At 32.4% G+C, this 27,276-nt stretch overlaps 1 protein-coding gene across 1 annotated transcript; it reads right to left on the reverse strand.

Annotated features, from left to right (window-relative positions):
• Positions 1-22,991: 22,991 nt before the first annotated feature.
• Positions 22,992-26,005, reverse strand: LOC133205820 (sodium-dependent glucose transporter 1B-like). The gene is made up of 3 exons (XM_061341705.1): positions 25,901-26,005; positions 25,445-25,736; positions 22,992-25,336 (listed from the first exon to the last, which is right to left on the reverse strand). The coding sequence occupies exons 1-3, from the start codon at positions 26,003-26,005 to the stop codon at positions 24,222-24,224; spliced, it is 1,512 nt and encodes a 503-aa protein (XP_061197689.1). The 3' UTR covers positions 22,992-24,221.
• Between the last annotated feature and the right edge of the window lie 1,271 nt (positions 26,006-27,276).

Raw genomic sequence — 27,276 nt, forward strand, 5'->3', positions numbered from 1 at the left:
TCACGTAAAAGATTTTTAACAAATTCTGCTTCATATGAATACAAAAATAGCAATTGGTACCCATGGGAATTCCAATAGATTGTTGGAAGACCTGGTCTCCAAAACCAGATATTGTCAATCAGAAACTCGAGCATCTTTTTAATGTCAACTTCAGAGTACTTGTGTGTACAATCAGATTGTTTTTTAACAAAGTAATTTTGCAAATGACCAATGACAAGGTAAGTAAATTTACGAGTTCCATTCTTATTGATAAAGCAGCTGTCAACGATGTTAAAATGTCTGGACAATAATTTATCGTGGGAAATATTTGTGTATAAAGTTGAAAAATCGTAAGTTTTTTTGGTGTTGATTTTGGTAAAATTTTGTGATTTCAAATGTTCCAAAAGATCCTTGGAACTTTTTAGTATCCACATCTGATTTACACCACTTCTCGAATATGTTGTTGCACAGTACTCTTGAAGTTTCTCCTTCACTACTGTTAATATCTTAGTGAGGAGTACAGAAAGAGGCTTGGTAGAACATTTACTGGAACCCCCTACGTATCTTTGTTTGTAAGGATTTTTATGAAGTTTCGGAATCCAAAATAGATATGGTAATTCAAATTCATTTTGGTTGTAGGGAATATTAAAAATATTCAAAGCTGACATATGATATTGAATAATTTCCTCCTTAGAAAGGGAGCTATGGGTATAAGTTGGATTACCACTTGTAGAATTAAGTTCTAGTTCTTCTAAAATACAATTTATATAATGAGCCTTACAAACAAAGACAATGTTGTTACCTGCTTTGTCAGGAGGGACCAGTACGTACTGATCGTGTAATCTATCTAATTCTTTTTTCACTTCTGAATTATTGAATACAGAGGATAGATGGTTTTCATAAGATTTTAGTCAAGGCAAGCAGTTAAAAATGTAAATATAAGCGTTAGGGCGTTACTCAATTTGTTTGCACACACCGTTGCAGCTATGAGACTACATCTTTCAAAAAATGATGATTCAATGCTTAAATAACATCAACAAAATTATTGATGGTGAGTCGGCATGTAAATTTAAAACAGAGAAAAAAAAAATTAACTTTAAATAAATGTTTCATGTTTTAAAACTGCTTTTATCAATAAAACATATGGCTTAAGATATTGTGTTTTAATGCTAGAGGAAAGAGAGTAATTTTATTAATTTTATGCATTTGATAATTGCTAAGAAAGTAGGACAGATAATTTTCCCGATTTTCTGATCTTTAAAAAATATTTTATTTCATTTTAACCAGAAATTACTTGCAAAACAAAATTCCAATTATTGTTACTGTTAACGTTAAATAACAAAAGAATCTCTTATAGAATGCCCTTTAACATATCTACTATTATACATTATGTTTCATTCCTCTGTGCATGAGTTTTTGCTATCAAAAATTACAAAATGATATATGTTAGATACTTATCTGTGTCTAAGGCTGCAAATTTTCTATGACATTATCAATAATTAACATTATCTATACCTACTGAAATTTTCTAAATAAAGACGGGTTTCTTTAATGTTGCTCCCTTGTTAAGTGAAACGTTGAGTTTTGGATAAATGTATGCTAAGGCATATATAGATAGGAAAGATATATACAAATGTAAGGAATATTTTTAAGAAATGTACTCATTTCTAATGTTTGATTTTTGTTGATGAAAACAGTGTTTCCCTCCATGGATTACAATCTAAGAGCGTTAACTCTAAAAGATTCTAATTCCATCAGTAAAACGTTCTCAACGTTCAAAAATAAGAGACTGCAAGAAATTTTACACTTAATGCGTTAAAAAAGGATTTTAAAAAATTATTAATACGGCAAACCCCATTAAAGCCATCCTTTTCCTATTTTTCTATTCCTTATCATACATGTTTATTTCAATTTTTCAACAGAAAACCAGTAATGAATTAATTTTCTTAAGTATCACCTCTGGAATACATGTATAGATTTTCAATTATTTTCCAAGAATGATTTCTTTAAACAGCTTATGCATTGAACATTTCTTTTAATGATGCAGTACATTAGAAAATATAGAGTTAAATGCTCACAGAGGAACAATCAATTGCAATTATATGATTTGAGGAGGAAAAGTAGTTTTCCAATAATTTTTTTAGTTTTCTTTCCTTTTTTTGATTGGGGCTGAAAAAAATAAGTAATTTGTTTTTACTTTACTGAAAGTGAAATTAGAATTTTTTCAGAATGACACGCTCTTATTATGTATTTTGATATCCCTCCTATTGAAATGATAAGCTATTTTACTGTGTTTTTCGTTATTTTCGAAAGTACAGTAAAACTTTCAAATCTGACAACTTAATCCGTTTCACTGTGAATTCCGATTTTTATTTTCATATCCGGTTTTCTTATTTTCATTTTCTTTACACTATGCTATCCGACACCCTGTCTATTCCCATTCAAAACCCGTGTCCCAGAGTATGCCAGATTGGACTGCCTATAGAATGTTGGCCTCGATCTTTAACAACTTGATATTGACAAGCAATGAAAACCATTCTAAGTTTCTGCAAACAATTTATTCAATCATCTCTTCAAATCTGCTCTACCTTAATCTATTGAACACAAAATCGAACATATGGACATGGGACATTGCTGCAATAACAAAAGTTACATATACACAATTTCCACTTATTTGTGCCCTTGGTTATTAGAAATTTGTTAACATGAAGTGAACAATTGTAAATAACCAGTAGAATGTACAAGAAGGCGAACACATTTTATCTTTCCAGATTGCATCTCAGTTTGGGATAAATCAGGCGGTATTGTTGAAATGTTCAGGCGACTTTTACATTATTCAAATGAAATATAATTAATAAGTTCGACAAACTTTATTCATTAGTATGTCTATGTAGTCCAAGAAAACCGGAAGTGCGTGATAAGATGACCAGAATTCCCAGAAATGTTATATCGTTGTTTTAATAAATCAGTCGTTTAGATGCATCGAATGGTAATATCACACTGCAAATATGCTGATAAGAAACCATTATTCGTAACACAAGGTATGTTACTATATATTGATTGATGGCTATTACAACGGAAAAAAGTGTGCAGTGTAAAATAAAAGCTTGAGGGATGTTTCAGAACGCATCTTTAACGACAGCCTGGACATTGAAAACGTTCAAGAGAAAAAAGTGTGCAGTGTAAAATAAAAGCTTGAGCGATGTTTCAGAACGCATCTTTAACGACAGCCTGGACACTTAAAATGTTCAAAAGGATATTCCAACAGGAACTTTTCAGTAAAATGAACTTAAGTAACTTTGAAGAGTATGCCAGTTTTATTTACGAATATTTGAAATACGACGATGAAAATTTACCAAGCCTAGCACTTATGGAGTCCTCGAGGATTACAGAATGCTATGTTCAACCGGTTATCTGTCTGACAGGGTTCTTCGGTAATCTTACTGCAACACGTGTCTTCACATCAAAGAATCTTCGTCTAAATTCCTCCAATCTGTACCTGGCTTCTTTGTCGTGTTTTACCAGTGTTTACATGCTGCTAGTTCTGCTGACATGGCTAGCGATGGTAAATATTCCAGTCATACATCAAAATGGAGTTTGTCAAACGGTCGTGTTTCTAACCTATGTCTGTAGTTTTATGACGGTTTGGTTGATTGCTGTAATCACCTTTGAACACTATGTCATTGTACACCATATTGGAGCAGCCAGGTTTGTGTGTCAACGTCGAAAGGCTAAAATTCTCGTTTCCTGTCTCATCGCCACCTCTGTTCTTCTATACTCTACTGCCTTATGGTCCACCCAAGTGGAACAAAGGTCTAATATGATGGTCTGCACACCAGGAAGTGACCAGCGAGCCCTACTGACCAGAGTCGTGTTTCTTATTGACATGGTTGTCACCTTTTTGCTACCAGGAATTATGACAATTACTATCATTTGTGCATGTGTTGGCAGACATCTACTTATGAAAGATATCAGAGTATCGTGTTTTAGATATCATCCAAATATCAGGATCTCAAGACGAGAAAGATCTCTTCTCCGAATAGCACGAGTTCTCTTGTTGATCAGTCTGTCCCATGTCATTTTCAGCAGTCCGTGTTTTATATTTAGGCTCTGCTACCAGATCTCGTCCTTGATGGCTGGAGAAGATACCTCTGATTTACGGGATGTTTATATTAATTCTATTCTTCAAAATATTTACTATTTCTCATTTACAGCAAACTTCATAGTTTATATGGCATTTTGTGCAAATTTTCGTCTTGGACTGAAGAGTCTCTTTACTTTTCGCAGATTTAAATGCTCCAAGCTAAGTCTATCGGAAACAACATAATTCTGCTTTTTTTAACTTTGAAAATTGAATTTTTACGGAAGTATATATTGCCAAAGACCATAATTAGTAACCCATTACAAAATACTGTGCTGTGCACGTGTTTATCAACATTGTATAATACTCCACTTTATGAATAGATCCTTCTACAAGAGAATTCCCTGAGGCTGTAGGTTATCCAGGTGGGCTGTAATCGTTTGCGTTGCGTGTATCATTATCATGCTAAGTACTGTCACAGAAATGCTCCATGTTGAGAATGGAATTGAATTATTATCTTCAATTAAAATCAGTCATCTCTTTGATCAGAATAAAAGCAACAAATATATGTTAGAAATTCAATTTAAGAAGACTTAATTTAGATTAGGATTGCGAAACAGGATATGAAAACATTCTCTACACAAAGAGTGCAAATGCCAAATTGCATGAAATGAATAGAAATAACAGATATAAGTGTATATCATCAATATATTCAAACTAGATATCATCAATATATTCAAATTAGACATTGATCATGGAAATAATTAAGTTGGTTTTTGTATGAAAGAAAATAAAAAATGAAAAAAAAACTTTGAACAATACTAATTCTATTATTTTAAGACCATGTCATTAATTAGTACCTAAATCAAATTTATCATCGCATGGATTTAAATTATATGATGAAAAAATTACAAATTTTCTTATTCAAATGATATTAAATATGATGATATAAAGACGATTTTTGATGCAAATGTTTGCAGCAATCTCTTACCTTAGTTATATAATTATTTTTCTTTTTATGTAAATCTTACCTGCAACATAAAATATATGAAATATTAACATATGATACATGATCTTTTGTGATTAGGTTCTCTTTGACATAAATATTAAAAAAAAAAAATACTTGTTTAATTTGTAAGTAAATGGTGTTGTCTCCCCAAAAATTGATTCATCAAAAATTTCTCGTATATTGAATTTTTTGGTTTAATTTGTTGGATGGTATATGTATCTGAGACTTTCACAGTATTTCTTTTAAATTGTATAGCACTCTTTTATCTATTATCAGTGTTATTTTTTTCTGAACCATTTCCATTTTTTTTAATTTTCTCATTCATTAGGTACTTTTTTCAGTTATTTCCAACTCCTTTTTTATCAATTTGAAATAGGAGTAAAAAAATTGAATCTTATTTTTAGAGACAATATTGACTAAGTTATAGAACTGACACTTAATAACAAAATACATATTAATGTTTAGATCTTACTTTTAGACTTTTCTTCTAAGAAAAACGGGAAATATGTGCTAAACTGCGCAGAGAAACGTAATATATATTGAACAACCAATTATAAACGCAACCTTTATTTTTTCGATGTGGATATAACCTGTAAATAAGGATAATCTGGTATTTTTTGTTTAATTCTTGTAATAAAAAACGACACCAGCCTACAACAGTTGTTATTAATTTTTTTGAAATGTTAATCCTGAAAATATATTAACCGTCTACATTTCGTACCAGGTTAACTTTAAAATATTTCATGCATATATTTTGCAAGACTATATCTAACGATCCGACTAGAAGAATAGATTTGACAGATTTCTGGCTTCTTTATAAAAATGAAATTTTAGCTCGACTTAGCTTTTTTGCTCCAGCAAGGTATAAGATATATCCACCCTGTCTGAATGGTCTGATATTCTTCAATTACTTCAAAACTTGAACACTTATTACGATTCAAAATTTGGATAGATCTACCACCTGAATATGTACTCATTGTAATAAAAAGAAGTTGTTTTCTTCATTCATGTATTTACAAAAATTTTTAAATCTATGTGTTACACTTTGACTAAGAAACTAGGTATTAAAACAGGTTAACTTTAACCGTCGGCAGTGGATGCTCACTCCTCCATGGCACCTGGTCTTACATCTGATGTTTTAGAGGTCCGTGTTTGCTCTGCTCCTGATTTGTATTGTTTAGACTTTTGAGCTTTAATACTGTTCGTTATCTCCATATATTTCATTGAGAGTTACATCATTGTTCATTCTAACTACTAAATAAAATTGGAAAAAATGTTAATAATCTGCATGTGCGAAAAAGGAAACACAAACGGGAAATGTAATATTTTTTGCAGGTTGAAATTCAAAATTCTTCGTTTAATATATTTTTTTTTATTTATAAAATAATGTAAATCCTGTACGGTTTGAGCATCACTGAAGAGACATACATGTAATTTGTCGAAATGCTCATCTTATGCATCAAAATTGCTACCGTATATGATTTACATTATGACTCCTGGGTCGAGGCCTCTGCTGGTGGACTGTTAGTCCCCGAGGGTCTCTACAGCCCAGTAACCTAGTACTTCGGTACTAGCTTGAAAATACGGACATATATTTAATCGCTGTGGTAATATTTAGAAATTTATTTCAAAATTAAGGATTATCTCCCTCATGCATAGCTCTGATCCTTCGACGTATTTGGCTCCAGTCTTGGCACCTTTTTCAGCTCTTCCAATTTTTTTTTAAAAAATATTTTGGATTCCCAACCTTTCGGCGTGAGCATTACTGAAGAGACATAATTTGTCGAAATGCGCATCTGGTGCATCAAAATTGGTACCGCATATGATTTAAACGGTACCAATTCTGACGCACTAGACGCGCACCCCGACAAACCACGTCCCTTCAGTGATACTCATGACGAAACGTTGGAAATCCGAAATATTTAAATAAAAAAAAAAACTTGGAAGAGCTGAAAAAAGGGATGCCAAAGACTGGAGCCAAATTCGTCGAAGGAGCAGAGCTATGCATGAAGGAAAGAATCCTTAATTTTGAAATAATTTTTTTAATTTTACCACAGCAATTAAATATATATTCGTATTTTCAATCTTGTACCGAAGTACTTAGTTACTGGGCTGTAGACTCTCGGGGACTAACAGTCCACCAGCATAGGCCTCGACCCAGGGGTCATAATGTAAATCTTATACGGTACCAATCGACGCACCAGACGCACACCCCGACATACCACGCCCCTTCAGTGATGCTCATGTCGAAACGTTGGAAATCCGAAATATTTAAATAAAAAAAAACTTGGAAGAGCTGAAAAAAGGGTGCCAAAGACTGGAGCCAGATAAGTCAAAGGAGCAGAGCTATGCATGAGGGAGATAATCCTTAATTTTGAAATAAATTTCTAAATTTTACCACAGGAATTAAATATATATCCGTATTTTCAAGCTAGTTCCGAAGTACTTAGCTACTGGGCTGTAGAAACCCCCGGGGGCTAACAGTCTACCAGCATAGGCCTCGACCCAGGGGTCATAACGTAAATCTTATACGGTACCAATTTCGAAGCACCAGACAAAAGAATTAGAGGTGGAACAAGCATTACATCAACATTTACTTTCGTTGTTTACTATACATGTATTTATCTACACTATCAACAATCAAACTTGATCAAAAGAAGAATTCATTTGAAAAATCAATATAAAAAGAAATGAGAAAAAAAAATTAAACAAATAAAAATCTGCATCAGGCTTTTAACTCCCTGGCACCTTTTCATGCTCAATTCTAAGATACAATCGCATTTTATTTGCTATAGTATATACAGTTCTGATCAGAAGTACGGTGATTGTCTCGTTTCTGTATCATAATAAGGTCATCGTAACCATTATACAAGTGATATACCGGTGTATATCAATCGATATTGTCTGTCTTTTATCCTTTCTGTTTGTCTGAACATCTGCCTGTATTTTTGTAAATTTTACATATAGCTTTTTCTTTATAACAATAGCACTCAGACACGGCAAAATACAATTTTACTTTAGTCTTTCTCTTTTAAAAGGAGAAATATTGAGATTATCAATCCGTAACTATTCTCTTGTAAATATGCATGTTGAAGTGTTTGACGTTTTTTTTTAAATAATTAATGTAGGCTTTACAACCCCTTCAACTTAAACAAAAAAAAAATACATAACAAAAATTGTTAACACTTTTGACATTACAGCAACTTTGGTTTTAATATATAACCTGTAAAAAAGTACATAAATATATATGCCTGGTTCTTGTTTTCGATTAAACGGCATCAAGACAGTTATTGTTCCTAACTATACTTTGAAATGAGAAAATTGAAATCTTTAATGCATATGTTTTGCAATATTATTTTACGCTCCTGATAGAACAATAGATTTTACAGAATTCTGGGTTTTTTAAAAGGAGAAATATTAGTTCAAACCAGTGTTGCTTCAGCAAGGTATTCTTAAGAATGTGCATGTCTCTGTCGTACTCATCTTCTTCAACTTCTTAGAAGTAGATCACTAATTCCAGTTTTACTCAACAAAATAGATATTTTACCTGAAGAGCAGTGAGGGATTTCTGATCCTCAGTGTACTAAAATAAAAGTTGTTTAGCTCATTTATGTATTCTGGCTTTTGTACGAGTAATTCTTATATATATTTCCCGAAGGACAAATATGTACAGAGAGCATAAAACCTCTGGAAATTCCAGAGGTGGGATCAGATGCCTAAGAGAAGTGAGCATCTCCTGTTGACCGGTCACACCCGCCGTGTTAGAGCTGTTACAGCAGACATTTCAGAACAAAATGTGTCATGAAGTTAACATTGCAGATTTGTTTGGTTTGGATTTATTGGTGACAATTTTTTTTTGTAATAGTGTTTTGATTTTCATATGCAACTTTTGATTATTATTGATTTGTCTCTAATTTGGTCAACAAATAGCAATCAATTTTGACAAAACCCACAAAATTTACAAACAATACAAATCATGAATTGGCCAAAAACCAAATGTGGGATCACGTGCGAAAGAGGATTAAGAATCCTCTGTCATCAGTAATATCCGCTGTGAACCCTCTATATTGAATCAAACATAGCCAAAATCTGTATGAAAACAAGTCACTCAAAATTAGACTCAATGATAGTTTGTATCTGCAAACAAGGTCATTAAAATGATCATATCATTGCAAAATGCTGATTTTAAACGATACGGTTGAAAACACTGTAACATTAATAGAATATGAACGCAGCCTACCTCGGTTAAAATATTGGTCGCATTTAGAACATATCGAATCCAAATTGGTTGGAAGACACAAAAAACTATATGCAGTCATATATACATAGGGAATTTGGTAATGGAAAAGCATGAAGACATTTCATTGGTCAAATAGTTCATAATCACAAAAACTAGCCTTTTTCAACCTATAAAAATGACATATATATGAAATATGGAGAAAATGAAGAGCAATCAAGCTCAAAAGTCAATCAAAACAATAAAAATAGGGAGCAGAGTAAACAGGGGCCCCTTAAAAACATAGGAGATTGGATCAGGTGCCATGGAGAAGTAAGCATATCCTGTCGACAGGTAACACCTGTGCTCCTTGTCTTTATCTGGCAAACAGAAAAATCCGCAGAAAATTCATTCGAGAATTTTTTATCCTTGACATACAATTCATGAAACGTTGTCCTGTTTTATTCAGTACTTAGAATAAACACTGTTGTATAATTAATGTGAAAAAGGGCCGGAATGAAAAAAGTGGATTAAGCAAGGAAGAGTGAAAACAATTACTCGTTTTCTAAATAATTTTAATTTTTAACATTGAGTGTAGATGATATTTCACCGTTCCTTCGGAGTTTATGGATTTTTTTTTTTTTTAGATCGATCACTGTTCGTTATCTTTACCTTTTACTCTTTGACTCTTAAATCTTTTTAATTAAAAAAAACTAAAATCTTTAGAAAAAACTTTCAAAAACCTTTTACTCTTTGATGATAAATTAACGTGTGTGTACTGTAAAATTAATAAACTTCCAGTGTGTCAAGATGATTTTTTCTACACCTGGCTAATTAAATTTTAGTTAGAATAAACATTACTTTTAATAATGAATAATAAAATCGTTAAATCAAGTGAAAAATAAAAAGATGCAAAGATAACGAACAGTAAATAATCTTATAAATCCTGTGAACAATCAGAATCATGAACAGGCAAAAACACGGATCCCTGGAAACACCAGAAGTGCCTAGGAGAAGTAAGCATCCCCTGTTGACCTGTCAAACCCACCTTTAGCCTTCTGAATGGGCTGGTAAGAAAAGTAATCCGTGGTCAAAATTAGTGCAAAACAATGCTCTAACAATTGGTAAGAAACATGTAAGTCATCATTCGACCAAACAAAAGGTTGTACTTAAGGCATTTTCTATTCCTATTTATTTCTTTGATTCAATATTGTGGCTCCATCCAAACCCTGTAAACCATGATACATAATTTTTGTCTTTTCTGGTTCAGTGGTACTTGATAAAAAGATTTTTAAATGATGCAACCAAATCTTCCCTATTTACTTTATTCATTTAAAAGAAAGGATGGCTCTTCATTCGAACAAATTTTCAATCCCCTTCACCCAAGAATGCTTTGTGGCAAGTATAGTTGATATTAGTCCATTGGTTCTGGAAAAGTCAAAACTAAGAAAGGTTTACTGAAGACAATGTCATACCACAGACGGAAGCCCAGGTTTCGGCTCAGGTGCGCAAAAAAGTTCGTGATGACATACAGCGTATGTATCATTGATAAAGGTGAGACATTTACCACCAATACCAATACAATACAAACAATTTATTGTCAAACCATGGTCCCCTAGTAAAAACATTCATATGTCGGCTCGATATATCCCAGTGATCCTATCACTGAGTCGTATTTTGGCTGACTTGTTTCATACCAATTGTTAGGCCTTTGTTTTTATAATAATTTTGACTACGGAATGTTCCGTCTACTTGATCAATACTTAGGCTCACGGCGGGTGTGACGGCTCAAAAGGGGATGCTTATTCCTCCTAGGCATCTGATTCCACCTGGAAATTCTAGGGGTCCGTGTTTCTGCCCTGTTCACAGATTTGTATTGTTTGTAGAGTTTTGAGATTGAACACTGTATGTTATCTTCACCTTTTTCATACAAACCACATAATATCTGAACAGCAATTGAAGGTACCGGGGACGATGCAGAAGGAAAAATTTGATTTTAGACAATTCTCATTTTTCTTTTACAAATATCAGTTCATATTAAGGGTTCTGTCTGACATTAACCTTAAAAGTTAACCTCTGCTGGATATGATTCCAGTCGGTAACATATTACTACTAGTCAAGAGTTTAGCTAGACAACTTATTGGAGCTATAAGGTGATAAGTTTCAGACTGTAAAGGGTGCAATCTAAGAGAAATCGGAGATGAGTTTCATTACATGTATATACTAAAGTGCAATTCACTAAAGAAAAAAAAGAACGCTATGTTTAACAGATAAACACATACAATTTAAGAATATTATTAGTTTTAAACACATCATGAATATAAATAAACATTGCTTTCAAAGAAAATTATGTTTGTTTATAAAGAAAATAAATAAAATGTGTTCCTGTCCTTCAATTCCCATACTTCACTTTTATAGTAATGTACTAAATTTTGTATTGTCTTTTTAACGCATGCCTTATTTGTCTATTATTTTGTATTAATCATCCATATGGTCATGTAATTTCTATATACTATTGTAAAATGGTGACGATATTCAAATAAATGAATGAATGAAAAAATAATCACCATTTTTATTTACCATTATTGGTGCATTTCAATTTCTAAGAGTCTTTATACTCTATCGACCACAGGGTTTTTAATCATTGACTAACACCTTTCCTATTATAGTTTTTTAATACATACCCATTGCTTCAGATTATTCTTGTTTCGTACTGAAGCACGCTTTGGAACTTAATGAAGTACAGTTTACTTGAGATAAAGAGTGCATGGCGATTAGTCCAAAGAACACACATGATTTATGCCTATAAAATATTCTACTATTCAATACAAAATTAAGTGTTACAAAATTTTTGCAACCTTTGAGACATGCCGTGTTAAATTGAAATGCATGGCCTCTATGGAATCATACGATTGTTTTTGAGATTATTTGTTATCATCTTGAATTAACACGACAACCGGGGGTTTTACTAGGAAATATTTGTTCTAGAAGAGTACAATAGACATCAGTAGAGTATGTGATTAATTAAGGTCATTGTGGCCCCGTAGATGCTAAAATAAACTACCTTGAAAAGTCCGGTAAAATAATCCTAAAGGAAGTTTGCTGGGTCTCTGGGCTATTCTACAAAAAGATAATGGTGTTGTTATTGTCAATAGGTGACTGCATGAGGACAAAAAACTACGTACAAAGAAAACATCATGAGAAATCACTCTGTTCTAATTAAAGATAAAAATAAAATACTATGTATTACCACTCCCATCTGAAGATTTAACTTAGAAAAGGAAATCACTTTGAAAGACAATCTTTGATGATCTGGATTATGCATTCTTTGTCTATTTTGATCTAATATTGATTATATTTTCATACATTTATACGGAGATTCCCACCAGAATATCCTCTTATAAAGTACAAATAAATAATCATGCAGCATTTCTCAACGACACCAGATAATTTTATGGAACGCAAAAGGGTACAAACACAAGTTATTTTTCTCTTAATTAACCTTCTAAAAATATATGTAAGACTAACATTAAATCTCATATTTTTATTACATGGGAAGTGATTTCTTATTAAAAAAAAAAACAACAACAACTCGTTTTTAAAGTGCACTCCCTGAGTAAATAATTCTCTATTGTACCTAATGTAAGCAATTACAATTTTTAAAATAATTATTTATGTTTGATTAGTAATTCCCCTTCCTCATTGATACTTTAATGTAATTTGCAAGGCGTAACAACAAAATTATGATCATTTTTCAAAGCATTATTAATGTCTGACCTTAAAGAAACTATTATGACATAATATCACTATTGAGAAACTGCTTCTTGGGATGCACGATTCTTATAATTATAGTGAATATCTGAGTCTGATGACAAACGACACGCTACATGTGTATAAGATATATCAAATCTGTTAACCTGCTTATTTTTGTTCCAAATATTTTTCCTTTTTTTAATTTTTACTAAACTATTTTTTTCTGAGAAATTCTCACAATCAACACTAAAAGTCCTAATTGTTTTTTTTTTTAATTTAAAAAAAAAAAATTAGTATTTCTTAGAAAAATTGTTAAATTTTCCCATTACATTGATTCTAAGGATCTATCTGAAGGAACAGCAGACTGAGAAAGTACGGTAAACATAACAGATATGAAAAAATGAAAAATAGATTTAATGTCCAAAGTATCAATGTATGTACATCTTTATCACCATGGAACATTTATTTTAACTTATCAGGACGCTGATCATTCAACAATTTGGGTTATTTTCTTAAGATGATTTTCGCATAATTCAAGATCATATTAGATTTCAGTAGTAGTAGAGCAATTAAAAAAAAAAAAAACAACTAAATCTGAATACATCTTAGGTTAGATATTCTTTGGGAAAAATAAGTATTAAGGCACTCCATTATTTTACTTTGGAAGTCATATGCATATATCAAGGATAAGTGCGTACTGAAAATATTAATTTGCATGAGACAATTATGTTTGTTTATCGTTATTTATGCTCATCATATCTAAGGAGGAAATTCTTCAAAATCATATGTCTGTTTTAAATATTTTTAAATGTCCCCTATAATGAAATTGAATTTGAATTGCCATGCCTATACTGGATTCAAACATACATATCAACAGCAGTGAAGGAGAAACTTCAGGCGTACTCGACAAGAAGATGTTCGAGAAGTGGTGTAAATAAGATCCGGATGCTTTATGAAAAAATCCAAGGAACTTTTGGAAAATTTGAAATCACAAAATTTTACCAAAATCAATATCATCAAAAGGTATGACTTTATACAACCATTTCCCACGATAAATTTAAAAAGTCGTACATGATACGATGTTATGATGTATTCTTTTTTTTTTGGGGGGGGGGGGGTCGGACGACACATTCCTCAATAATATATAATTCTTCCCAAGAATGTGTGATAGAAATTAGGCTATTTTAACAACTTTCCTTACAAAGAATTGTACATTACTAGGCATTTGTGCAAGATATCAGAGGATGATATTTCCTATATAACCCTACTGGATCTCACTTGAATTACTGATATAAAGTTTTCCGTGTTTTTTTTTATTCTTGAAGACATTTTCAAAACGGTTTAGGAATCATTGGATAGAAATAATTTTAATTTTTTTTTTTTTGTATGTTACAGATACAAAATCAGAAAATGCAGCTAAAACAACCCGTTTTTCCTTAAACTCCAATATGCCAACAAAGGAATTGACGCAGTTAATATAAGTAATATTCTTGATCACAAAAGGGTCCAGTCTTGTATCCCACCATATTTGTAGTTGAAGAATACACCTTGTATTTCCTAAAAATATACATCGACTATTGCTTCCAAACTTTTTAATTACAAATTACAGGGCTTGGATATCGAATATCTGAAACATAATCCTCCTTCGTGTTCATGTTCTTCTTCACCCTATAACTATAGTCCTGCTGGACATGTTATTACTAGTGACGTAAATATAGTTAATAATGAGGACATTAGATCACTAATTCTAAAAAGGTCCTAAATATAGGGAACCCCGATCCTTTAACTGGCGTTGTAATTTCATACATATTATGGATACTGTAGAGGATTCAATAATTCAGAAGTGAAAAAAGAATTAGATAGATTACACGATCAGTACGTACTGGTCCCTCCTGACAAAGCAGGTAACAACATTGTCTTTGTTTGTAAGGCTCATTATATAAATAGTATTTTAGAGGAACTGGGATTTAATTCTACAAGTGGTAATCCAACTTATACCTATAGCTCCCTTACTAAGGAGGAAATTCTTCAAAATCATATGTCAGTTTTGAATATTTTTAATATTCCCAACAACCAAAATGAATTTGAATTACCATATCTATATTGGATTCCAAAACTTCATAAAAATCCTTACAAACAAAGATACATAGCGGGTTCCAGTAAATGTTCTAACAAGCCTCTTTCTTTACTCCTCACTAAGATATTAACATTAGTGAAGGAGAAACTTCAAGAGTACTGTGCAACAATATATTCAAGAAGTGGTGTAAATCAGATGTGGATACTAAAAAATTCCAAGGAACTTTTGGAACATTTGAAATCAAACAATTTTGCCAAAATCAACAACATAAAAACTTACGACTTTTCAACTTTATATACAACTATTCCCCACGATAAATTAAAGTCCAGACTTTCTGACATCGTTAACAGCTGCTTTTTCAATAAAAATGGAACTTGTAAATTTACTTACCATGTCATTGGTCATTTGCAAAATTACTTTGTTAAAAACAATCTGATTGTACACACAAGTACTCTGAAGTTGACATTAAAAAGATGCTCGAGTTTCTGATTGACAATATCTATGTGGTTTTTGGAGACCAGGTCTTCCAACAATCTATTGGAATTCCCATGGGTACCAATTACGCCCCGTTATTAGCAGACCTATTTTTGTATTCATATAAAGCAGAATTTGTTCAAAATCTTGTACGTGAAAAGAAGAAAATACTTGCTGTGGCCTTCAACTCGACATAAAGATATATCGACGACGTATTGTCAATTAACAATGGTTATTTCCATTCTTATCTCGACACGATATATCCCGGTGAGCTTGAGATAAAAGATACCACAGAGTCTGACACATCTGTTTTATATTTGGATATTTTATTAGAAAAAGACGTTAATGGCAATCTAACAACAAAGCTTTATGATAAATGTGATGACTTTAACTTTTCAATCGTCAACTTCCCTTACTTATGCAGCAATATACCCTTATCACCTGCATACGAGGTTCATATCTATCAGTTGATTCGATACGCCAGAGCATGCTTTACGTATGAACAATTTTTGAAACGAGGTAAGTTATTGACAAACAAGTTGATGAAAAAAGAATATCAGCAGTCTCGTTTAAAGTCATCATTTCGTAAGTTCTATGGTCGATGCAATGACCTTGTCAGCAAATACAATCTTTCATTATGTCAAATGCTGACTGACTTTTTTCATACTAATTGTTAGGCCATTATTTACACACTGAATTGTCGACGGATTTTCCGTTATTTCCCGATCATGACAAGGAGCACACGGTGGGTCTGACCGGACGGCAGGGGATGCTCACTCCTCCATGGCACCTGATCCCACCTCTGATGTCTTAGAGGTCCGTGTTTGCTCTGCTCCTATTTTGTAATGTTTAATGGACTTTAATGGAGCTTGAATACTGTTCCTTATCTCCATATATTTCACTGAAGGATATTTTTTTCACAAAAATATTTATATCATTTTTTTCATACTGATTTTTCAAGAATTCATTTCTTCTTCTTTTTTTTAAATTTTAATTATGGTTGAAAGTTAACCAGTATACTGCATTTTTTAAATTTGATTGTCTTATATTTGAAAAATAAAGATTAAGAAATCTGTAAGTTAATATTAGTTAAACTATAGTTAAACATTCTTTAATATCCCAAGTTACCTTAAGTCTTCTAGGGTAAAAACTAAAAACAACTGTGAAAATAAAATTTTCTACCATTTTGCAATCGTAGAATAAAATGCTTATTATTAATTAAAAGCGCAACCCAATCAATCTTCAATACAAGTCATTTGCAATACATATCCTTTGTCCATACTAAGACTAGGAATTTAGTTCTGACTAAAGCATCCACATTGAAATTACCGATGAATGACGACTGTTGCTCATTTAAAATTTATGTGATGAATCGTAAATGAGCCACATATATAGAACTCGCTATGGCATTTTGATAGTCCATACTAAATTAAGTAATCATGCTAAGGTCTTTAAAACAAATTATTTAGAGGAAACCTATTTTCATCGTGCAAGTGGTTTCATAGCACAATGAATAGATAAATTTTCATGCACAAGCTTATGTACACTCCAAGAAAATCGTCATTTAATTGTTGTTTGAGGTATTCATGCAGGTAGATCAACGACATGTATATTTCATAATGTGAATAAACTTTGTCCACTTGTTATTTTAAGGAGGCTGGGGGGTCAACAAATTAACCACAAATTAACCACCAGATTTAACTTTTTTTTTTAGATATGATATCTTAAGCTGTCAACTATCATTTGGCAAAGAAAAATTTCATAAATTTTAGTTTTAAAATTTGATCATTTTCTGTATCTTCATATGGAGCTGTTCTTCTAAAGGAGATCAATATAGTCTAAAAATGGCCACAACCCCCCAGCCTCTTTAAAGAATAAAATGTCTACGTGAAAGTTAATTAATTTGTTAATTTACATTAGATTGAAATAAAGCATAAAAGATAAGTCCTTTGATCCAAAAAGATAAATTGTATTAAGCAAGTAATACAAAAATGCATCATTAAATGAATGAAAACCTGCTTCTGAACAGATAAATTGGTATGAGTCGCAAAAAGGTTACGTAATACATAATTGGCATAATTCAATGAAAAAATTCGTGCTTCTGTAACCATGACTTTTTTTTTGGTTAGAGTCACGAAGTAAGGATTTTGATCTTTACGTCACGGGTTCGAATCCCACTGTAAGACGTGGGAACCGGTCTTTCGGATGAGACCGTATAAAAAGTAGATGGTGGCACGAAAATAAATCCTTCACTAAAACAAATCTTGAGAAGGTCCAACGTTTGTGCGAAATTGGTCTCCTACCTGTATATGGAGGAGTAAAGGGAAACTCATCCCGATATAGTGACTTTCTAGAATTTAAGTTGTGGTAATCGAAGTGGTTTTATTATTATTATTATTATTATTTTTTTTTTTTTTTTTTTTAGAAAAGATGAAAAGCAACGTTGTCGACGTCGTAACCATTAAAAAGAAAAACAAATCGAGAATCTACATTTTGTTATAAGTTGATTGCAAATTTGATATTTGGAAAAAGACTTCGGTAAAACCATATTGTGACACTGCCGTAGCCCTAAAGTAATTTTTTTAAATAAAAAAAAACTTCAAATAATTATCCTGTAAATACCTACGAACATAAATATCAATCCCTCCAACACATCTTTATAGTCGCTCAAAAGATGATATGCTACAAGTTTCAACTTCCGTTTTATATTTACTGGCAAAGTGGTTTACGAGAGGATTTTTTAAATGGCATAACTTTATTTTGTCGCAATTTTCTGATAATCTTCCTTTAATACAACATTAATTGATAAAATTGAATATTGCATTGACTCAAGGATGCTGTATGAAATTGGTCGTGTGTATCGAAATCGAAAATAATGAAAAAGTTCACAGAAAGACGGCAAACAGAAGACAAACGACGAACAAGACACAATTTCAATTGCAAAAACTCTTATCGGGGAAATTCGAACCTTTGCCTTAAGTAACCTAAAGCACAATATTCATGAACTATGAAATAAAAGTTCTTGTTTCAAAATTTAAATTTTTATCAGAATAATCAGATAGTTTCACAAAATTCTTGACAAAATGAGTTCTTTTCGCGGTGTTTATGACCATATTTCCGACCATTCATAAATGGTGATAGATAACTGATTATGAGTAGAAAGTACAATGCTGATGGATTTTTGCTGATGATATTTTAAACCTGTGAAAATGGAATTCATAAGATTTGTGGATAGTACCGGTACATATATTGGCAAAATTACTGGGAGGGCACGCCCCATCCCATCCGTACGTGCTTCTCAGTTTGTACAGGCCTGAATTCATTTGGAAATCAATTTAAAGTCAGAAAGCGTAACATCCAGGATTCCTTTTTTTTTTTTTTTTTTTTTTTTTTTTTTTTTTACTTTTACACATCATAACTGACATTAAATTAATTCATTGATTTAGAATAACATTACAATGTACCATTACCCATGGTCTGCCATAGATTATCTGCAATTTCTATACTCATTACTGCTGAACTACGAGATTTGAATGGTAGCACATCTTCAACTAAAGTTTCGTCTTCCTAATCTCATGCATCTGTTAATCATATTGAATTTGTGAATAAAGAATAAAAGAATACATCTCCTATTTTTCAATATCAAGCTGTACTTTATACCAGCTTGAAATATTGTTCCGGTTTAGTATTGACTAATTTTCATTCATTTCACTTTCAATTTCCACAAATATCGGTACATGTATCTTGATTTATCTTGAGACCTTTATGTTCTGCAGAAATATATTTCATTGAACCTCAAAATATTACCTGATAACAAAACTTTCAAATTGATGCACATCTGTGTTTGTTGCATACTATACCTGAGGCTGTTTTACGAATAATTATGAATGATAAGCATCATACTAAGGCTTGAACTTGAATGTTTCCCATGTAAAAGAAAAAAATGAAACAACTTATATCCAGAAAATGAAACCTTGAAACATACCATTCACTGGAGTACATAAAATGTGTACCGAAAAAAACATGATCTACGTCCTAAAATGCCCTTGTTCTACAATTAATTAGCATTGCCATGATTTAAGACGTTAGAAAGTTTGTTATATATATATATATATATATATAACAATATATATATATATATATATGAAGTTCTTCTGGTTCCTGATTTATTGAATATATACTAATGCCCTGTTCACACGGAGAGTTTAATTCGAATTAAACGTAAGTTACTGCGAATTAAATTTGATCCGCGTTCACACGGAGAATTTAATGCGAATTAGTTTAATTCGAATTAGTTTACTGCGCATTAAATTACTTTGCATTAGCTCCGTGTGAACGCTAAGCGAAGCTAATTCGAATTAAATTTTACGCATGCGCAAGAGCAAAATTAAGTCACCTGGCACATGACGGTGGTCAGTTATAGGTACCTATGCCATTTTTAGTGCAAAACAAAGGAAAATTACGTTAATCACTGAAATGTGTATAGACACTATGACATTATGTCAAATGGATTTGCTCTGCATAAGGTGACGTGATTTGAAAATGACGTCATAATAGCCTTACTGAAAAGCCTTACTGTAGAAATAAAATTTTAATTCGCATTAGTTTACTTCGCATTATCTGTCGTGTGAACGCAATTTAATTCGCATTATTTTAATTCGCATCATTTTACTTCGCATTAATTTACTGCGAATTAAACTCTCCGTGTGAACAGGGCATAAGAGTATGAGTTCCTTTTACGAACCACCTCTTCGCTATACATGTATATTAATTGAAAGAGCATGGTCATCTTAATTAAAAGAACAAACAGAATTCTATATATAAATTCTAAAACATATAATATACAATTATTTTTGAAAATTTTACACAATTTTATTCTGATCCATTTAAGGATAGCATGTTCATCAAAAAAATATGTTATAAAAATTTGTAAAACTATTTGTTCAGGCTTTATCATTACTAAATCACATGTTTATCACGACGTTTTCGTTAAAACATCACATATTATTCTGCATTCTCCCCCAACATTTATATCATATTATCGCGAAATGTTTTAGTAGCGTATAAGGAAAATTTAGTGATAATATGATTTTCGTTATTAAATTAAATTGTAATTTGTTTTTTGAATTTGATACCTTGTTTTAATTTCTAAATTTTACATTCTGCTAACAGTACCTGTAAAATTAAAATAATTACATGTGTGGGTCAAATATTTCATAGAGAGTAGTTTTTTCCAAAAGAAAAAAAAATATATATTAAGATAAACATCTTGACTGCACGATTTGATAATTATGAATAGCTGAAAATAATCATAATTGGGCATTTTCATAAAAAAGCGAGTACAATTACTTTATTATTTCGTGCAACCTCGGAGTTTTTATCGGATGCTGCACAATATTTAAACCACGCAGACCATAAATTTTATTCAAATTTTCTGATCACTCGTAATCCATCTCTTTGAGAAATAATTCACAAGCATTGCTTCAATTTTGATCAGTTTCAAGAGAATAACAAGGCTATATATGGGTATTTTAAAAAAACACCTCCCCCCCCCCCCCAATTTAATCAATCGGACGTAATTTGTATTTACAAAGAAAAGCAAGCTAGTGCAAACAAGTATGAAAGTGTAAGCACACTTTAGAGCTTCAAAATCATCTTGTAATTAACTATCTCTAATTCGGATTATCTAAATCTATTTTTTTTTTACATTTTAGGAGCATTTGTCAATAGTATTATTGAATTGCTAATTTCTTAATTTCGTTATTCAAGTTACCCACCGCCGAAATATGGCTGAAACATTGCCGACTCGGCGTAAAACAATAATAATCAATCAATCAATCAAGTTACCCAAGTGACTACGTGACTCTTTCCTAAAACAGCTGCATATAATTAAACCAGTATTGGTACAATGAGTCACGTCCTCGCCGCTGAACCCGGCTTCGTGTGGACAAAGCTCAAGCAATTTCACTGAAACGTTTTTACTCCTCGACATACAGCATTCACACTAAAGACGGACGATATTTGAACAATGTACCCTCTACCAAAACATTTAAATTCACTACAACTCAACTTACAAATGGAAATGATTGATTAGAAGTAGACATTTAAATGGACTTTGAAAATCTGTTAAATCCTGAATATTAACTATCAAAGTTCAACAAAATTATCATAAACAATGTGCTTTCTACCCATGGACCTCTTTTTAATACTATGGACACCTTTGCAATACTAGAGACCTTTGTATACAAATTACCTGCGAGTTATTTTAGCATTGAATTGTAAATTTTGAACGTTTATCGTGTTAAAACGCGGACGGCTGTTCTGAAAAATTGAAGAACGCGCGTTAACGCGCTATGAAAGTTTTGTCTTTACGGTCCTGCATGTTATGACACGGTGAACATCCAAAATATGCAAAAAAAAAAAATTGCTTACGTTTATATAAATATCTACTAATTTCATGGTAGATTGATAAAATATCGCCTCTTTGAATACCCTATGCTTATCTAAATGATACAAGCAGCCATTACTGTTCAAAGTAAGGGTGAATTTTAATTTTCGTTTATAGCCAGGTTGTAACACGTCATGCAATGATCGAACTTGTACGGTTGACGACAATACAATTCAATTTATTCTCTCTAAACCATATAAATGTTACATGAGGTACAAAATCATACACGTCATCAATTAGTATACTCTTTGACATCATGATGTCAAATCCCAATATAAAACGTATAATACGTTGTCTACACGTACGGCATAAACGGGTTTAAGTTATCAATAAAATTCTTCATTCCTTGTTTTAATTGATCGATTTTATTTAAAAGTGATAAAACAAGAGAACTATCTCAACTTGCTAATGAATGATGAATCAACAAAGTTTGTTTGTGTTTTTTAAAATTTATTATTTATTTATTTAGAGTTATAAAATGATACCTTACTTCTTAATTAATGAGAATTAACAATCAAGCAAATAATTCATAATTATTCATTGTACATGATATCACTAGTATTGGTATTAATTTACATTTAGGTTTTATTTTTCATTAGAAATTAATCATAAAACTCCTTTCATGAATCTATGAACTCTACTTCTAACAAAAAGCATACGTATGTGTGTATAACTAAACACAATATTTACATTGACGTCAACGTCAAAATTACGCGTACACGTTGTGATGTCATATACACTTAACCTCTCTTTTGACGTCCAGCGTTTGTGATGTCAAAATAAAAACACCACATTTACTTTCTGACCTCCTCGAAGTTTTCAACAAACTTTATGAGAAATTTAAAATATATGTGGAATGTAAATATAAAATACAATTGAAATGGAATAAAAAAGGAAGTGATTAATAATTATGCCCCCGTAATCGAAGATTCGGGGGCATATAGTTTTTGCCCTGTCCGTCCGTCTGTCTGTCTGTCTGTCCGCAAAAACTTTAACCTTGCCCACAACTTTTGATTGATTGAAGCTATGGCTTTCATATTTCACATGTGTATTCCTTGTGACAAGACCTTTCTTTGGGTACCATCATATTTGACCTTTTGACTTTGACCTTGGAGTTTGACCCACTTTTGCAAAATTTTATGAGACTTTAACCTTGGCCATAACTTTTGAACACTTAGAGCTTGGGCTTTTAAACTTCACAAGTGTATTCCTTGAGAGAAGGCCTTTATTTGGATACCAACTTCTTTGACTCTTTGACCTTGACCTTGGAGTTTGACCTACTGTTGAAAAAACTTTAACCTTGGCCATATTTTTTGAACAGTTTAAGCTAGGTCTTTCATACTTCGCATGTGCACTCCTTGTCACAAGACCTTTCTTCGCATACCAACAACTTTGACCTTTTCCACTTGACCTTTGAGTTTGACCTACTTCAATTCTGAAAAATTTAAACCTTGACCATAACTTTTGAACAGTTAGTGCTAGGGTTTTCATACTTCACATGAGAAGACCTTCCTTTAGGTACCAACAACTTTGACCCTTTGACCTTGAAGTTTGACCTACTTTTGAAAAACTTAACCTTGGCCATAACTTTTGAACGGTTGGTATTAGGGCTTTCATACTTCACATGTATATTCCTTGTGACAAAACCTTCCTTTGGATACCAACAATTTTGGCATTGACTTTGACCTTGGAATTTGACCTACTTTTAAAAATTTTTAACATTGGCCATAACATTTGAACCTTGATTCTAGGGCTTTCACATTTCACGATCATGTGTATCACTTGTGAAAAGAACTTCCCTTGGGCACCATTTGACCTTGACCTTGCCGTTTTACTTACGTTGAAAAAACTTTAACCTTCGTCATTACTTTTCAACGGTTTGTACTAGGGCTTTCATATTTCACAGGTATATTCCTCAAGAAAAGACCATTCTTTGGGTACCAACATTTTTGATTTCTTGACCTGGAGTTTGACTTGCATTTAAGAAACTGTAACCTTTGCCATAAGCTGCCATACGGGGGCATCAGTGTTTCACAAACAAATCTTGTTTTTTAAAAAAAAAAAAGGAAGACATTTGGCCGATTGTTAAATATAAAAAACATTATTGAAAGGATATGCTTTAAAAAACGTTACATTTTTTAAATTCTAACTCTTTAACTTTATAGGGTGTCAAATTCTTTGACTCTACTGGTTGTCATGATCTTTTTTCTTTTCTGTATCTAATGTTTCTTTAACACTGAATTTTTCTTTCTCCATATCAACAGTCTCATCCACTCCCTTTGCTTCGTTCTGAAAGCGATGTCCCTTTCCCCAAGTAGAGAAATGCATTATCAATACCAAGACACACATTAAAATTCCATAAGCCTGCATAACGTAAAAGAAAGAAAGAGGGCCGTTGTTCTCGTAGAAATACCCTATGATCCACATGTAACAAACACCACCCAAAGCTCCTCCTAAAAGGAGAAAAGTTATTCCAAGTCCAGACAAGTGAACGTGAAAATCGGCCCATCCTACACCGGATGGAAAGCATGGAGCAATGAAAAAAGCCATCGGCTGTGTAAGAATCCAAAGCATAATAGAGCTGTCGTCAGCAAAGACATTCAGCAGTATCGCCGATACTAATGCCCCTGTTCCTTCTATAAGAAGGATAATTCGAATGGGAATCCATCTTGCAGCGATGAACCCAGCGAAACGCCCAATAGCAAAACTAATCCAAAAAGAGCTATTTATCAGAGATGCCTCATCCCCATCGAACTTGTTGTAATCGATAGCAAAGCTGCGGATGAATTTACCATAAACACGCTCACCTCCAACAGCATTAAAAAAGAAAAGGAAAAGTAGCCCTAAAATATGTACACCAAAGAGGCGATTTCCATTTGCACATGTTGCAGGGTCAAAGATTTCACGAATCGTTGGTGGGATATATGAATTCTTCTTTGAATAATTAACTTTAGTATTCCTTGACCATTTACCACAAAACTGGTAATAATAAAACACAACTGACAACCCTATAGTAATTATAGCGACAATCAAATATGCCCACTCTATCCTCGACTCCTGTAGATATTCTGTTATGAGAGAGTCATTAATGAATGCCTTTGTAGACACAGGAAGAACTGTTGATATATTAGGTGTTGATATATTAGAAGTATTTTGTGAGGCTGTGGTCTTGGGAACTGCTAAAAAGGGATTTGCTATCTGTGGAACGATGAAAGATCCAATCCCAAACCCAAAGTGTAAAATGAAAAGAGGAGATGATGCCTTTTCTCGCCAAATTTCCAAAACAAGCTTTTGTCCAACTGAAATATCAAGTATATTTTTTTTTATAATTAGCAACTTAATATCATCGGAAACAAAATTAAATACGAACAGGTATGGAGTTTCATATAAAAAATTACGTTATTTACCTATGTTCAGTATGCCTTCGAATGTTCCCTGCATTACAAATAGAAACCACATGAGACCAATACTTTGAGAAAATGGGAGAACAATGGTTGCTGTTCCCATTAGGTCAAGGCAAGCCGCTAGCATCAGGTCGCAATACGGATCAAGTTTGTCGACAAGCAACCCTCCCATTGCACTTCCTATAAAGTATCCGACGCTTCGACCGGAAACTGCTCTTGATACTTCCTCATAGTCAAGGTCTACCCGAAGCTTGAGGTCTTTTAGTGTTGGCCCAGCAATTTCAATGCAGAGTCCCTAGGCATAAGCATAATTATTTTAATATAAACAAGAGAAAGGAAATATTGAATATACAAAATAATAAGCTCCATGTTAGTAAAAGTCATAATACAAATCCAGCAATCCTACTTGTATAATTTTGCGACATTGAATAAATGTAATTACTGTTATTTGCTACTTACAATACATGTCCAAATGGAGACAAGAAAGACAGTCTTTATAATTTTTTGTATCGTAGATGGTCCTTTTGGTTGCACCTTAGGTTCGCAACTATCCGTTAAAGACATTTTAAATTACAATTTTATAGTGCTAGTTAAGTAAAAATCCAACAATCCATTTATCAACAAGACTGTAAATGTGACTGTGAATGATAAACTTTACCTGTCCTTATTGTGAAAATAGCCTCAAGGATTGAAATGTTATCGAAGTACTCCATATTTGTCTCTTCGAGTTTAAAGTGGTAAAGAATGTGTGTATTCTCTGATAATTTGTCCATGAGCCGTCATAATCAGGCATGATGGGGTATAAAATATATAATACTGTCTGTTATTTCAAACTCCAAAATAAACACCCCAGTTTCAAACAAGAGGCGCATGGGCCACAACGCTTACCAGAGTCATACTAGCATTGCCAATCTAGAGAAAAGATTCATGAAAGAGTTTTTTTCTCTCCTACTGTATATTCCGACAAAGATTTTGAATCCCATATTGTGCTCCCAATCTCCCACTTAAGCCATAATTTGAACGAACTTAAATCGGCACTACCTAGGATGGTAGCATATTGATATGATTAATCATGTCTTAAGAAAAAAAATTAATAATTTTTTTCTATATATTCTCAAGCAAATATGTTATTTCCCCTTCTTGGTGGCTTGATTCAAATTCTTTTGATGTGCACTTCATATCAATATGATCAGTAAGAAGCCTGCTTTCTTGATGAAGAATTTTCCCTATATATTCCTATGTAAAACTTTAATCCCTTGTATATTATGGCCCCATCCAAGAACCCCCCCCCCCTCCCCCCGAGGCCAAGATTTGAAAAAAAGAGTCTTCACTACCTGTAGATACTTGTTTATCATGGCTCTGTTCTTCTTGATTTTTCCCCTGTATATTCCAATATATAACTTTCTTTCCTTATTGCAGCCGCACCCTAGCCACAGGGGTCATGGATTGATTAAGGTATTCAATGTATAACGACCATATTTTGTATCTAATAAATGAACGGTCCTATATTTGTAATTAAGGTATCATTTTGAAGGTATTATGAAATAAAAATTCTCAACCAAAGAAATTTACATAATTTTGATTATTGTCAAATTAATTACACCTTGAATTTTACATTGAAGTCTATGGGAAGTGCATGTTTTATTAAGATATTGTAAAAAGTAATTTGAATTTCATAAAAAGCTCTTGGTGAAAATATGCATAGACTCTCTCTTTATTAAAATATGAAATAAAATTAATCATTTACCACAGATATTTTGACGAAATTAAAATTTTCTTCTTTGCATCAAGGGGAGATAACTCTTCAAAAACTTTTAACGTGCAAAATGACCAGC

The sequence above is a fragment of the Saccostrea echinata genome, unplaced genomic scaffold (genome assembly GCF_033153115.1).
Source record: "Saccostrea echinata isolate AGI-Se365-2 ecotype Australia unplaced genomic scaffold, CSIRO_AGI_Sech_v1 ptg000054l, whole genome shotgun sequence".
NCBI lineage: Eukaryota > Metazoa > Mollusca > Bivalvia > Ostreida > Ostreidae > Saccostrea > Saccostrea echinata.

Excerpts from the sequence above, each read along its gene's own strand:
- LOC133205820 (XM_061341705.1), bottom strand. The coding sequence starts at position 26,005 with ATGTCTTTAACGGATAGTTGCGAACCTAAGGTGCAACCAAAAGGACCA. Across the intron at positions 25,737-25,900 it reads TCTCCATTTGGACATGTATT|GGACTCTGCATTGAAATTGC; the intron begins GTAAGTAGCAAA and ends GCTTATGCCTAG. Across the intron at positions 25,337-25,444 it reads CGAAGGCATACTGAACATAG|TTGGACAAAAGCTTGTTTTG; the intron begins GTAAATAACGTA and ends TTGATATTTCAG.